General features: G+C 41.1%; 3 protein-coding genes across 3 annotated transcripts; all 3 read right to left on the bottom strand.

Annotated features, from left to right (window-relative positions):
• Positions 1 to 6,522: 6,522 nt before the first annotated feature.
• LOC130413007 (polyadenylate-binding protein 1-like 2) lies at positions 6,523 to 8,590 on the bottom strand. Its single transcript, XM_056737870.1, has 2 exons — positions 6,914 to 8,590; positions 6,523 to 6,836 (listed from the first exon to the last, which is right to left on the bottom strand). Exons 1-2 carry the CDS (start codon positions 7,094 to 7,096, stop codon positions 6,717 to 6,719), a joined length of 303 nt encoding a protein of 100 aa, XP_056593848.1. The 5' UTR covers positions 7,097 to 8,590; the 3' UTR covers positions 6,523 to 6,716.
• Positions 8,591 to 10,347: 1,757 nt separating this feature from the next.
• On the bottom strand, positions 10,348 to 12,164 carry LOC130413123 (embryonic polyadenylate-binding protein-like). The gene is made up of 4 exons (XM_056738099.1): positions 11,375 to 12,164; positions 11,182 to 11,297; positions 11,018 to 11,099; positions 10,348 to 10,443 (listed from the first exon to the last, which is right to left on the bottom strand). The coding sequence occupies exons 1-4, from the start codon at positions 11,555 to 11,557 to the stop codon at positions 10,348 to 10,350; spliced, it is 477 nt and encodes a 158-aa protein (XP_056594077.1). The 5' UTR covers positions 11,558 to 12,164.
• Positions 12,165 to 14,553: 2,389 nt separating this feature from the next.
• On the bottom strand, positions 14,554 to 15,193 carry LOC130412916 (polyadenylate-binding protein 3-like). The gene is made up of 3 exons (XM_056737717.1): positions 14,976 to 15,193; positions 14,799 to 14,886; positions 14,554 to 14,678 (listed from the first exon to the last, which is right to left on the bottom strand). Exons 1-3 carry the CDS (start codon positions 15,189 to 15,191, stop codon positions 14,554 to 14,556), a joined length of 429 nt encoding a protein of 142 aa, XP_056593695.1. The 5' UTR covers positions 15,192 to 15,193.
• Positions 15,194 to 15,250: the final 57 nt, after the last annotated feature.

The following is a 15,250-nucleotide window of genomic DNA, read 5'->3' as shown; positions in this document are numbered from 1 at the left end:
TACAGTAATCTAGTCTTGATGTCATGAATGCATGAATTAATTTCTCTGCATCTGACAGTGACAGCATATGACGTAATTTAGATATATTCTTAAGATGGAAAAATGCAATTTTACAGGTGTTTGCGACATGGCTTTCAAATGAGAGAGTACTGTCAAATACAACGCCAAGATTCTTAGCTGATGACGAGGATTTTATGGAGCATCCGTCAATCGTTAAGCAGTATTCTTGGTTGTTACGCATAGCAGTTTTCGGTCCAGTAAGTAACAATTCTGTTTTGTCCGAGTTTAGTAGTAAAAAATTGTTACTCATCCACATTTTTAAGTCAACTATGCAATCCTTTATTCGATGAAACTGCTGGGTTTCATGAGGCATCGAGGAAATATAAAGTTGAGTATCATCAGCATAACAGTGAAAGCTAATTCCGTGTCGCTTTATTATATCTCCTAGAGGTAGCATGTATAATGCGAAGAGCAGGGGTCCCAAGACTGAGCCCTGTGGAACACCGTACTGGACTTGTGATTTGCGGGACACCTCATTGTTTAATGCTACAAATTGAAAACGGTCGGATAAATAAGACTTAAACCATTTCAATGCTATTCCGTTAATGCCGACGTAATTTTCGAGTCTATGTAGAAGTATGCTGTGGTCAATGGTGTCAAATGCAGCACTGAGGTCTAGCAGCACCAATAACGAAATACAGCCACGGTCATACGCTAAAAGCAGATCATTTGTAACTCTGATCAAAGCAGTCTCTGTACTGTGACATGCTCGAAATCCAGACTGGAATTCATCATTAATGTCATTCCTTTGGAGGAAGGAGCATAATTGGGTTGAAACTACTTTTTCCAGAACTTTAGATATAAAAGGTAAATTCGATATAGGCCTGTAATTCCCTAGTTCTTTAGGGTCGAGTTTGGGTTTTTTTAAAAGAGGCCTTATAACAGCCACCTTAAATGCTTTAGGCACATGTCCTAATGTCAGAGATGAGTTAATAATACTAAGAAGAGGATCTATAATTTCGGGGAGCATTTCTTTCAGTAGTTTTGTAGGTATAGGGTCTAGCATGCATGTTGATGATTTAGATGATTTAATGATTTTAGACAGTTCATCGTGATCTACTGTAGAAAATAATTGCAATTTCTCCTTAGGGGTGCTGTAGTTAGTTTGTTCAGCGGATTTCACTACAGGTTGCATTGTTATAATTTTTTCTCTTATATCTTGGATTTTACTTGTGAAGTAGTTCATAAATTCATCACTGTTATGCTGATAATCAGAATCTGACGTCGATGACGACTTATTTTTTGTTAATTTAGCCACGGTGTTAAATAAGAACCTAGGGTTGTGATGGTTTTCCTCTATTAGTGTTGAAAAGTAGGCGGATCTAGACGTTTTTATTGCATTCCTGTAATTTCGAGTACTATCCTTCCATGCTATACGAAATACCTCTAGATTCGTTTTCTTAAAGTTGCGCTCCATTTTACGGGATGCTTTTTTTAGAGTCTGAGTGTGTTCATTATACCACGGTGTTGGGCTGCTATTTTTAATTTTCTTTAAACGCAGAGGAGCAACTGTGTCTAATATTTCCGAGAAAGTAGAGTTAAAATTTTCAATAGTAGTGTCAAAATCGTCAACGTTATTACTCATGCTGGATATTTTAGACAATTCAGGCAGATTATCGAGAAACGCATCTTTGGTAGTTGAAGTAATCGTTCTACCATATTTGTAACAAGGAGTTTGATTTGCAGCCGTAGGCCATTGAAGCAAACATAATATCAGATAATGATCCGAAATATCTTCACTCTGCTGAACGATTTTAACGTCGTCCACATTTATACCATAAGAAAGTATTAAATCTAAAGTATGATTACGAAGGTGAGTGGGTCCTGACACATGTTGACTAACGCCCATGGAGTTAAGAGTGTCTTTGAAAGCCAGTCCCAAGGCATCTGTATCATTGTCTACATGGATATTAAAGTCACCGACGACAAGGACTCTATCTGCGGCCAGTACTAGTTCTGATAAGAACCCACCAAAATCTTTAATAAAATCTGTGTGGTGCCCTGGAGGCCTATATACAATAGCTAGAATAAATTTTAAAAATGTTTTGTCCTTAGTAATAGGTGTCGATACGTGAAGTACCATGACTTCAAAAGAACTGTACTTAAAATTAGACTTCTGAGAGGTAATAAAAGAATTCTTGTAAAGTGCAGCGACACCTCCCCCTCTACCTTTTAGACGAGGCTCGTGTTTATAGTAATAATCATGGGGAACGGATTCATTTAGAGTAATAAAATCATCTGGCTTTAGCCATGTTTCTGTCAAACAAAGCATGTCTATTTTATGATCGGTTATCAAATCGTTAACAAAAAGTGCTTTATTTGAGAGAGATCTAATATTAAGCAATCCGAGTCGTAACAGCTGATAATCTGTATTTTGTTCATGTTTGATTTGTTTAACGTTTATTAAATTACTTTCAAGAGGTTTACGCAATATCTTATGTTTGCTAATCCGGGGGACAGACACAGTCTCTATTTTATGTTGTTTGTAAGAAGGGATTATTACATGTTGTATATTTTGTGTATTCTGTAACGCGAGACGGCAAGCAGACAGTTGGTTAAGCCATTCTGTCTCCTTCCTGACCTGGGCCCTAGGTAGTCAGCCTTTAGCATTATTAAGACTGTGTGCCAAATTTCTAGAGAGGAGGAAAACCCCATCCCAGGAGGGATGGAGACCATCTCGTTTCAACAGGTCAGGTCTGCCCTCAAAACTCTTCCAGTTATTTATAAAATCTATATTATTCTGCAGGCACCACTCAGACAACCAGCCATTTAGTGATGATAATCTGCTATAAATCTCATCACCACGGTAAGCAGTAAGGGGGCCAGAGAATATTACAGTGTCTGACATCGTTTTTGCGAGCTCACACACCTCTTTAATATTATCTTTAGTGATCTCCGATTGACGGAGTCTAACATCATTTGTGCCGACATGAATAACAATCTTACTGAATTTACGATTAGTCTTAGCCAGCACATTTAAATTTGACTTGATGTCAGGCGCTCTGGCTCCCGGTAAACATTTGACTATGGTGGCTGGTGCCTCTATGTTAACGTTCCGGACAATAGAATCACCGATCACTAGGGCACTTTCAGCAGGTTTCTCAGTCGGTGCGTCACTGAGCGGGGCAAACCTGTTCGAGACTTTAATCGGAACGGTTGAGTGATGTTTTGTCCTGCGACTATGCCGTCTCACCGTCACAAAGTTTCCCAGCTGCAGGGGATTTTCAACCGGAACCGAGCTGTGTGCGCTAACATTGCTCGCATCCGAAGTGTTTTCTACGGTTCTTACACTCTTACTATCCTCAAATAAAGATTGGATGCGAGACTCTAATTCTAAAATCTTCTCCGTCAGCCTAACTACTTCCCTGCATTTATCACATGTAAAACCCTCGCCGCTGACAGAGAAGGCTAAACTAAACATATGACATGAGGTGCAAGTAACAACAATAGGAATAGAAGCCATAACTCACCGGGTATGAAGTGCAATCCTAACTTACCAAGGTTGCTTGATGAGTCTTAGTATATACACTTAAAAAGAGAAACAGTTAGCACACAAGACAAATAGGGGGAGATGATATTCCACAATGTAAACAGAAGGCAAGCTAACACGCTAATATGCTAGCGGCGTTACGTTTCAATGAATATAGGTTTAAAATATAAAGTTATAAATAATTCGGCAACGACAGTGATATGTAACGACAGTGATATGTAACGATAGTGATATGTAACGACAGTGATATGTAACGACAGTGATATGTAACGACAGTGATATGTAACGACAGTGATATGTAACGATAGTAAAATACACTAATAATAAGACCAAGAACAAATGTGAGGTGAAGCAAGTGTCAGAGGATACAAACTAGCCGCCGGCAGCGATGCAATCAGGAACCGGAGTTTAATTACGTCTGCGAGTTTAATATTTTTACAGATTCTTTTAAGATATCGTTCGAATGTCGTTTTCACATGACGTCACGTCACTGCTTTTCTGAAGCGCAAAACGCAGATGAAGAGCCGTAACTTTCGCCAGAGTACGTGTAGTGACCACTTCGTCAAAGGTTGAATGCAACTTTCATGGATGGTGTTACGTCATAGGATGACGGGCTCTATGATGTTGAACAACAAGGCAGGCTCTGGGTTTTAGTGTGTCATTGACATCAGGGAAATGGCTGTGAAGACTCTCAGTTAATGTCTTGACGCATGAATGCTGTATGTTAAAATTTAGTTGACTGTTTGGTCTTTAACTTGGTATGAATGCATTGTAAATAAAGCTGTTTAAAAGCCAAATAACATTCTTGTTTTCATTTATATCATTGTATCCTGCACAATCCTCGAAACATTTACATTCTTCAATTAACTTTCAAGGCGTCATACAAAATCCCACTAAACGTACACAAGCTTGGCTCTTAAAATTCATGTTTGCCTCTTGTTTGCTTTTTATCCAAAGTGACTTCAGGTTGCATTAAAGTTGTAGATTCTATCAACATGTGTTCCCTGAGAATCTAATTCCTGACCTTTGCAATACAAACAAATCTGAGCTACAGGAACATTTTATGAGCAATGTAAAGTGTTCGATATGGTACATACATTCATAAAAAGTAAAGTGATGTGTTTGCTGATAAAACACTTTTCTGTATCTATATTGTTTACAAAAGCAGCTTTTAAAGCTGACCCAGATCAATAAAAAGTCTATGCTTAGAAAAATTCAGACTCAAATTCATTCTTATGCTATTTTATTTACATTATGTACAGTTATTTACAATGAAAAGCTTTGACGTGTTCATCAAAGCTTCATGTTGGTCTTGTTCCGCGGGATTGTTCTGCCATAGATCCATTTGTCTGTAAAAACACAGACACGAGTGGTTACACACTAACACAAGCACAACCGTTACATTTAACGCCATATAACAACTCTGTCTGCTCAAGCACAACCTCATAGCATTGATTCACGCATTGCTATATTTTAACAGCAGAATTCCGACACTTACAATGTCTGCGTGTCGTCTGTAGATTCACGATGCTCCAGCTGGTGGGGCAGCTCAGGCTTCTGGACTCCGAACATCTATTTAATGTCGTCCAGAACCGGCGCCCCCACGTGGATGGTGACCGATGTGAAGACTCACCAAGCTGTTACAGTAGAGAGAAAGATGTGTAAGCCATTGTTTAATTCAACTCAAAGTTTGAATGATCCAAAGTTTCATAAAGAGATTTCTACCTGTTGAGCTTGTGTTTTGACGGGAGCTGTTGCACCATCAGGCAGAATTTTGGGAATCTGAGATACTGCGGGAAACAAGAGAAAAGACAGTCGTATGAAGCAATTAAAGCTCTCCAAGAGTGTTTGTTTGTCTTATTAAATCTAAAGTGATAATCCAAGAGAAACATACACAAGTCTGATTAATAAAACGTGAAGCTACTCACAGTGAGTGATAACTTCCGTATCATCACTGGGTGCAGGCAGGGCGAGCAGTCGCATAGGACGCAAGACATCCAGCTCTGCTTGGCTTGCCTGCGCACACCAACATACATCAGTCTATTATTTGAATACTATTCCTCACTTGTTTCTGTAATCTAGAAGTGGTCGAAGTGAGATCAGATGCATGATGCGTGAGCACTGACCCGGTATTCCAGAAGCACCTGAGAGACCAGCAGGTGCTGAGGCCGAGTACGAACATCATCCCACAGGACGACAGGCGTCGGTGGGCGGAGACTCTCACCTGGAGACATGGAAAGATGTACATCCTCTATAAATACTTGGGAGTGAATAATAATGTGAATACGAAGGGGCTGACGAAGCATCATTTACAGAATGAGTAAGATATGAAGAGGCTACTGACTCTGAGCGAGGTCGCACGCTGCTGTCTGTCGACTGACGGGCTGGAGCGCGAGCTGGTTTTCAGGCTGAACGTCAAGGCGTTTTTGAACCTGCCACCTGCAAAAACGAAGTTCAGCTAATTACATGAATTGTTATTGCCTTTCAATCTCGAGAAACCTGTAATAGTGGCTCATCTCACTTGAGGAACAGCAGACGTAAACCGTCCAGCAGGAAGCGATTCACTGCTGCTGTCCTGCTTCTCAGCCTGGGTCTTCTGCTCATTGTGACGAGACAGAGTGACCCGCAACGCCCTGCCGGCAACCACTCGCCCGTTCATGACAGACGCGGCCGTGGTCGCATAGTTGAGGGTGGAGAAGCTGACGAATCCAAAGCCTCGGCTGCGTCCGGCCTCCATCATCAACTGAACAGAGAAAAGCACTCGTTTAAGTCTTTCACTTCGATTGTTAATTACTAATCTCAATAAAACAATGAGCGTCATACCTTGGCACTGATGATGCTTCCAAAGGGTGAAAACGCTCTGTACAGCTGCTGCTCACTGAAGCTATAGGGCAGGTTACACACGTACAGACTCACCCCCTGTCGAACAGACAAGATCCAGTCAGTAACACAAGAACGCTTCAACATTCGCTAAAGATTCGTTAGGTGATCAAAGGGTTTGGATACCGGGTAGTGCCTCTCGTTGTCCTGAGCCATGACCTGCTGCTCAACATGACGCTCTTGAAAGGTTTTAAAGTGGCCAATGGACCTTTAAAACACAAACCAAACGAGCTCAACACTATTCGATTAGACAAGACAAAGTACAAGAAGTACAACTGAAATCCACTTACACTAGCTGGTCGTCCAACAACATGCCATCAAGCGCTTTGATGGCCTTCTCTGCCGCTTCAAAGGTGGCAAAGTGGACGAATCCATAACCTTTGGATCCATGTGCATCGCAGACCGCCTTGACGACCAACATGAATTCAGACATCAACACATGATCTACCTTATACAAGAAAACAATCAAACTGCAGATATTACCTTGCAGGACAGGATCTTCCCAAAAATTGAGAAGCAGTCATAAAGGCTGGCACCATCGATGCTGCTGGCCAGACCCTTGATGAAGATGTTCCCGACCCCAGTCGTCCTCAGAGTGGGATCACGCTGGGAGAACATGATCCGCATGGGTCTGCCCAGAAGATCCTGACACATCAGGCTGTCCATGGCGCTCTCAGCTGAAAGACAGAGTTGATAAGAGACAAGACCTAGCAAGTTTGTTTGTACGGCACACTTCACATAGCCTAATTTAAAGATGATTTACAGGAAACAACATCGAGGAGAAAAATACACAAGGCTGAAATTTCAAATTCAAATGTTTATTACCAAGATGTCAAGGTGAAGAACGGAGAGATAACTTACCATTGGCGTGGTTAACAAAGTTAACATAACCATACCGCAGGGATCGCCGAGTCACCCTGTCTCTGCAGACCCGCACGGACTGGATCGGACCGAACGGGCTGAACGTCTGATGGAGGACGAACTCGGACACTTCTGGATGAAGGTCCCCCACGAACAACGAGGCGATCTGATCCCTCGGTACGCCAGCTCCACAAGAGCTTCCTCCGATGAACGATGTCATCTGACCTGTGAAAATAACAACTCACGGACTGAGAATACGTTAAAAACAAGAAATGTTAAAACCAGACAAAAAAATGACACTGAGTAATTCAGATGAAAATGTATTGATAAATGAATAAATTAACGAAATGAATGAATCAATAAAGTCAAGAAATGGAAAATGCAAATCTGAAGATCGCTCAGTCTCATCCAGCGGCTCGTCAAATCAATGTTTGTTGTTTGTAGAAGGTACGCTACGTTCGTTGCCTAGTGATCGACGTTTAAGGTGATACGCAGATGACCACGTCAACGTCATGCGTCGTTTTGTAATGGGACAAAATCGATTTCTTTTTTTAATACTAATCGCGTTTATTTAAAATAATACAAATGAGAAATAGATTTAGTAATAAATTATTAACAAATTAATACATCGCCGGAATGTGGCGTTGCTTTGTATGGAGTCCGATTAAAGTGAGGACTCTTTTGACATAAATGTTTTTTTATGGGTGACCAAAAATCACAATACTAAAATAAAACATCGTACAGTAGAAACTAAAACGATCAAATTAAAATAAAAGACCCAACTGGTCTAAAAAATAAAAAACGAGCAGCGGAACTAATACGAAGTGACGTAGGCTCAATGAACGCCTTCTCCCAAGCTGCGCGTGCCCTACAACATAACGGTATGATTAATGCATTATTTATATTCATTTATTATTCATCTAATTTATTCATTTGTAGATTTTTTATTACTGAAACCGGCTATTAGACTTTTAGTTTTTAAAGCGATTTTTAATGTTTTACGAATTAGGCCGATTTAAAATTCTACACAAAACGATGGATTTACAGATTCGTATTTCTTAACTGTTACTAATACATTTTTATTTAATTTTCAGCTTTTCCATTGCATTATTTTGTGTCGTATAAACTTATTTACGTCTGCGAGTTTAATATTTTTACAGATTCTTTTAAGATATCGTTCGAATGTCGTTTTCACATGACGTCACGTCACTGCTTTTCTGAAGCGCAAAACGCAGATGAAGAGCCGTAACTTTCGCCAGAGTACGTGTAGTGACCACTTCGTCAAAGGTTGAATGCAACTTTCATGGATGGTGTTACGTCATAGGATGACGGGCTCTATGATGTTGAACAACAAGGCAGGCTCTGGGTTTTAGTGTGTCATTGACATCAGGGAAATGGCTGTGAAGACTCTCAGTTAATCTCTTGACGCATGAATGCTGTATGTTAAAATTTAGTTGACTGTTTGGTCTTTAACTTGGTATGAATGCATTGTAAATAAAGCTGTTTAAAAGCCAAATAACATTCTTGTTTTCATTTATATCATTGTATCCTGCACAATCCTACGAAACATTTACATTCTTCAATTAACTTTCAAGGCGTCATACAAAATCCCACTAAACGTACACAAGCTTGGCTCTTAAAATTCATGTTTGCCTCTTGTTTGCTTTTTATCCAAAGTGACTTCAGGTTGCATTAAAGTTGTAGATTCTATCAACATGTGTTCCCTGAGAATCTAATTCCTGACCTTTGCAATACAAACAAATCTGAGCTACAGGAACATTTTATGAGCAATGTAAAGTGTTCGATATGGTACATACATTCATAAAAAGTAAAGTGATGTGTTTGCTGATAAAACACTTTTCTGTATCTATATTGTTTACAAAAGCAGCTTTTAAAGCTGACCCAGATCAATAAAAAGTCTATGCTTAGAAAAATTCAGACTCAAATTCATTCTTATGCTATTTTATTTACATTATGTACAGTTATTTACAATGAAAAGCTTTGACGTGTTCATCAAAGCTTCATGTTGGTCTTGTTCCGCGGGACTGTTCTGCCATAGATCCATTTGTCTGTAAAAACACAGACACGAGTGTTTACACACTAACACAAGCACAACCGTTACATTTAACGCCACATAACAACTCTGTCTGCTCAAGCACAACCTCATAGCATTGATTCACGCATTGCTATATTTTAACAGCAGAATTCTGACACTTACAATGTCTGCGTGTTGTCTGTAGATTCACGATGCTCCAGCTGGTGGGGCAGCTCAGGCTTCTGGACTCCGAACATCTATTTAATGTCGTCCAGAACCGGCGCCCCCACGTGGATGGTGACCGATGTGAAGACTCACCAAGCTGTTACAGTAGAGAGAAAGATGTGTAAGCCATTGTTTAATTCAACTCAAAGTTTGAATGATCCAAAGTTTCATAAAGAGATTTCTACCTGTTGAGCTTGTGTTTTGACGGGAGCTGTTGCACCATCAGGCAGAATTTTGGGAATCTGAGATACTGCGGGAAACAAGAGAAAAGACAGTCGTATGAAGCAATTAAAGCTCTCCAAGAGTGTTTGTTTGTCTTATTAAATCTAAAGTGATAATCCAAGAGAAACATACACAAGTCTGATTAATAAAACGTGAAGCTACTCACAGTGAGTGATAACTTCCGTATCATCACTGGGTGCAGGCAGGGCGAGCAGTCGCATAGGACGCAAGACATCCAGCTCTGCTTGGCTTGCCTGCGCACACCAACATACATCAGTCTATTATTTGAATACTATTCCTCACTTGTTTCTGTAATCTAGAAGTGGTCGAAGTGAGATCAGATGCATGATGCGTGAGCACTGACCCGGTATTCCAGAAGCACCTGAGAGACCAGCAGGCGCTGAGGCCGAGTACGAACATCATCCCACAGGACGACAGGCATCGGTGGGCGGAGACTCTCACCTGTAGACATGGAAAGATGTACATCCTCTATAAATACTTGGGAGTGAATAATAATGTGAATACGAAGGGGCTGACGAAGCATCATTTGCAGAATGAGTAAGATATGAAGAGGCTACTGACTCTGAGCGAGGTCGCACGCTGCTGTCTGTCGACTGACGGGCTGGAGCGCGAGCTGGTTTTCAGGCTGAACGTCAAGGCGTTTTTGAACCTGCCACATGCAAAAACGAAGTTCAGCTAATTACATGAATTGTTATTGCCTTTCAATCTCGAGAAACCTGTAATAGTGGCTCATCTCACTTGAGGAACAGCAGACGTAAACCGTCCAGCAGGAAGCGATTCACTGCTGCTGTCCTGCTTCTCAGCCTGGGTCTTCTGCTCATTGTGACGAGACAGAGTGACCCGCAACGCCCTGCCGGCAACCACTCGCCCGTTCATGACAGACGCGGCCGTGGTCGCATAGTTGAGGTTGGAGAAGCTGACGAATCCAAAGCCTCGGCTGCGTCCGGCCTCCATCATCAACTGAACAGAGAAAAGCACTCGTTTAAGTCTTTCACTTCGATTGTTAATTACTAATCTCAATAAAACAATGAGCGTCATACCTTGGCACTGATGATGCTTCCAAAGGGTGAAAACGCTCTGTACAGCTGCTGCTCACTGAAGCTATAGGGCAGGTTACACACGTACAGACTCACCCCCTGTCGAACAGACAAGATCCAGTCAGTAACACAAGAACGCTTCAACATTCGCTAAAGATTCGTTAGGTGATCAAAGGGTTTGGATACCGGGTAGTGCCTCTCGTTGTCCTGAGCCATGACCTGCTGCTCAACATGACGCTCTTGAAAGGTTTTAAAGTGGCCAATGGACCTTTAAAACACAAACCAAACGAGCTCAACACTATTCGATTAGACAAGACAAAGTACAAGAAGTACAACTGAAATCCACTTACACTAGCTGGTCGTCCAACAACATGCCATCAAGCGCTTTGATGGCCTTCTCTGCCGCTTCAAGGGTGGCAAAGTGGACGAATCCATAACCTTTGGATCCATGTGCATCGCAGACCGCCTTGACGACCAACATGAATTCAGACATCAACACATGATCTACCTTATACAAGAAAACAATCAAACTGCAGATATTACCTTGCAGGACAGGATCTTCCCAAAAATTGAGAAGCAGTCATAAAGGCTGGCACCATCGATGCTGCTGGCCAGACCCTTGATGAAGATGTTCCCGACCCCAGTCGTCCTCAGAGTGGGATCACGCTGGGAGAACATGATCCGCATGGGTCTGCCCAGAAGATCCTGACACATCAGGCTGTCCATGGCGCTCTCAGCTGAAAGACAGAGTTGATAAGAGACAAGACCTAGCAAGTTTGTTTGTACGGCACACTTCACATAGCCTAATTTAAAGATGATTTACAGGAAACAACATCGAGGAGAAAAATACACAAGGCTGAAATTTCAAATTCAAATGTTTATTACCAAGATGTCAAGGTGAAGAACGGAGAGATAACTTACCATTGGCGTGGTTAACAAAGTTAACATAACCATACCGCAGGGATCGCCGAGTCACCCTGTCTCTGCAGACCCGCACGGACTGGATCGGACCGAACGGGCTGAACGTCTGATGGAGGACGAACTCGGACACTTCTGGATGAAGGTCCCCCACGAACAACGAGGCGATCTGATCCCTCGGTACGCCAGCTCCACAAGAGCTTCCTCCGATGAACGATGTCATCTGACCTGTGAAAATAACAACTCACGGACTGAGAATACGTTAAAAACAAGAAATGTTAAAACCAGACAAAAATATGACACTGAGTAATTCAGATGAAAATGTATTGATAAATGAATAAATTAACGAAATGAATGAATCAATAAAGTCAAGAAATGGAAAATGCAAATCTGAAGATCGCTCCGTCTCATCCAGCGGCTCGTCAAATCAATGTTTGTTGTTTGTAGAAGGTACGCTACGTTCGTTGCCTAGTGATCGACGTTTAAGGTGATACGCAGATGACCACGTCAACGTCATGCGTCGTTTTGTAATGGGACAAAATCGATTTCTTTTTTTAATACTAATCGCGTTTATTTAAAATAATACAAATGAGAAATAGATTTAGTAATAAATTATTAACAAATTAATACATCGCCGGAATGTGGCGTTGCTTTGTATGGAGTCCGATTAAAGTGAGGACTCTTTTGACATAAATGTTTTTTTATGGGTGACCAAAAATCACAATACTAAAATAAAACATCGTACAGTAGAAACTAAAACGATCAAATTAAAATAAAAGACCCAACTGGTCTAAAAAATAAAAAACGAGCAGCGGAACTAATACGAAGTGACGTAGGCTCAATGAACGCCTTCTCCCAAGCTGCGCGTGCCCTACAACATAACGGTATGATTAATGCATTATTTATATTCATTTATTATTCATCTAATTTATTCATTTGTAGATTTTTTTAGACTTTTAGTTTTTAAAGCGATTTTTAATGTTTTACGAATTAGGCCGATTTAAAATTCTACACAAAACGATGGATTTACAGATTCGTATTTCTTAACTGTTACTAATACATTTTTATTTAATTTTCAGCTTTTCCATTGCATTATTTTGTGTCGTATAAACTTATTTACGTCTGCGAGTTTAATATTTTTACAGATTCTTTTAAGATATCGTTCGAATGTCGTTTTCACATGACGTCACGTCACTGCTTTTCTGAAGCGCAAAACGCAGATGAAGAGCCGTAACTTTCGCCAGAGTACGTGTAGTGACCACTTCGTCAAAGGTTGAATGCAACTTTCATGGATGGTGTTACGTCATAGGATGACGGGCTCTATGATGTTGAACAACAAGGCAGGCTCTGGGTTTTAGTGTGTCATTGACATCAGGGAAATGGCTGTGAAGACTCTCAGTTAATGTCTTTACGCATGAATGCTGTATGTTAAAATTTAGTTGACTGTTTGGTCTTTAACTTGGTATGAATGCATTGTAAATAAAGCTGTTTAAAAGCCAAATAACATTCTTGTTTTCATTTATATCATTGTATCCTGCACAATCCTACGAAACATTTACATTCTTCAATGAACTTTCAAGGCGTCATACAAAATCCCACTAAACGTACACAAGCTTGGCTCTTAAAATTCATGTTTGCCTCTTGTTTGCTTTTTATCCAAAGTGACTTCAGGTTGCATTAAAGTTGTAGATTCTATCAACATGTGTTCCCTGAGAATCTAATTCCTGACCTTTGCAATACAAACAAATCTGAGCTACAGGAACATTTTATGAGCAATGTAAAGTGTTCGATATGGTACATACATTCATAAAAAGTAAAGTGATGTGTTTGCTGATAAAACACTTTTCTGTATCTATATTGTTTACAAAAGCAGCTTTTAAAGCTGACCCAGATCAATAAAAAGTCTATGCTTAGAAAAATTCAGACTCAAATTCATTCTTATGCTATTTTATTTACATTATGTACAGTTATTTACAATGAAAAGCTTTGACGTGTTCATCAAAGCTTCATGTTGGTCTTGTTCCGCGGGACTGTTCTGCCATAGATCCATTTGTCTGTAAAAACACAGACACGAGTGTTTACACACTAACACAAGCACAACCTTTACTTTTAACGCCACATAACAACTCTGTCTGCTCAAGCACAGCCTCATAGCATTGATTCACGCATTGCTATATTTTAACAGCAGAATTCTGACACTTACAATGTCTGCGTGTTGTCTGTAGATTCACGATGCTCCAGCTGGTGGGGCAGCTCAGGCTTCTGGACTCCGAACATCTATTTAATGTCGTCCAGAACCGGCGCCCCCACGTGGATGGTGACCGATGTGAAGACTCACCAAGCTGTTACAGTAGAGAGAAAGATGTGTAAGCCATTGTTTAATTCAACTCAAAGTTTGAATGATCCAAAGTTTCATAAAGAGATTTCTACCTGTTGAGCTTGTGTTTTGACGGGAGCTGTTGCACCATCAGGCAGAATTTTGGGAATCTGAGATACTGCGGGAAACAAGAGAAAAGACAGTCGTATGAAGCAATTAAAGCTCTCCAAGAGTGTTTGTTTGTCTTATTAAATCTAAAGTGATAATCCAAGAGAAACATACACAAGTCTGATTAATAAAACGTGAAGCTACTCACAGTGAGTGATAACTTCCGTATCATCACTGGGTGCAGGCAGGGCGAGCAGTCGCATAGGACGCAAGACATCCAGCTCTGCTTGGCTTGCCTGCGCACACCAACATACATCAGTCTATTATTTGAATACTATTCCTCACTTGTTTCTGTAATCTAGAAGTGGTCGAAGTGAGATCAGATGCATGATGCGTGAGCACTGACCCGGTATTCCAGAAGCACCTGAGAGACCAGCAGGCGCTGAGGCCGAGTACGAACATCATCCCACAGGACGACAGGCATCGGTGGACAGAGACTCTCACCTGTAGACATGGAAAGATGTACATCCTCTATAAATACTTGGGAGTGAATAATAATGTGAATACGAAGGGGCTGACGAAGCATCATTTGCAGAATGAGTAAGATATGAAGAGGCTACTGACTCTGAGCGAGGTCGCACGCTGCTGTCTGTCGACTGACGGGCTGGAGCGCGAGCTGGTTTTCAGGCTGAACGTCAAGGCGTTTTTGAACCTGCCACATGCAAAAACGAAGTTCAGCTAATTACATGAATTGTTATTGCCTTTCAATCTCGAGAAACCTGTAATAGTGGCTCATCTCACTTGTGGAACAGCAGACGTAAACCGTCCAGCAGGAAGCGATTCACTGCTGCTGTCCTGCTTCTCAGCCTGGGTCTTCTGCTCATAGTGACGAGACAGAGTGACCCGCAACGCCCTGCCGGCAACCACTCGCCCGTTCATGACAGACGCGGCCGTGGTCGCATCGTTGAGGGTGGAGAAGCTGACGAATCCAAAGCCTCGGCTGCGTCCGGCCTCCATTATCAACTGAACAGAGAAAAGCACTCGATTTAGTCTTTCACTTCGATTGTTAATTACTA

The sequence above is a fragment of the Triplophysa dalaica genome, chromosome 23, assembly GCF_015846415.1.
Source record: "Triplophysa dalaica isolate WHDGS20190420 chromosome 23, ASM1584641v1, whole genome shotgun sequence".
Taxonomy (NCBI): Eukaryota; Metazoa; Chordata; class Actinopteri; order Cypriniformes; family Nemacheilidae; genus Triplophysa; species Triplophysa dalaica.
This window is presented reverse-complemented; position numbering and strand designations above follow the sequence as displayed.

Bases quoted from the DNA above. Each gene is read 5' to 3' on its own strand.
- LOC130413007 (XM_056737870.1), bottom strand. From the start codon at position 7,096: ATGGACAGCCTGATGTGTCAGGATCTTCTGGGCAGACCCATGCGGATC. The intron at 6,837-6,913 runs GTAATATCTGCA...TTGGTCGTCAAG, and splicing joins GGAAGATCCTGTCCTGCAAG to GCGGTCTGCGATGCACATGG.
- LOC130412916 (XM_056737717.1), bottom strand. From the start codon at position 15,191: ATGGAGGCCGGACGCAGCCGAGGCTTTGGATTCGTCAGCTTCTCCACC. The intron at 14,887-14,975 runs GTGAGATGAGCC...TGCATGTGGCAG, and splicing joins TTACGTCTGCTGTTCCACAA to GTTCAAAAACGCCTTGACGT. The intron at 14,679-14,798 runs GTCAGTAGCCTC...CCATGTCTACAG, and splicing joins AGCGTGCGACCTCGCTCAGA to GTGAGAGTCTCTGTCCACCG.
- LOC130413123 (XM_056738099.1), bottom strand. From the start codon at position 11,557: ATGGACAGCCTGATGTGTCAGGATCTTCTGGGCAGACCCATGCGGATC. The intron at 11,298-11,374 runs GTAATATCTGCA...TTGGTCGTCAAG, and splicing joins GGAAGATCCTGTCCTGCAAG to GCGGTCTGCGATGCACATGG. The intron at 10,444-11,017 runs GTATCCAAACCC...TGCATGTGGCAG, and splicing joins ACAACGAGAGGCACTACCCG to GTTCAAAAACGCCTTGACGT.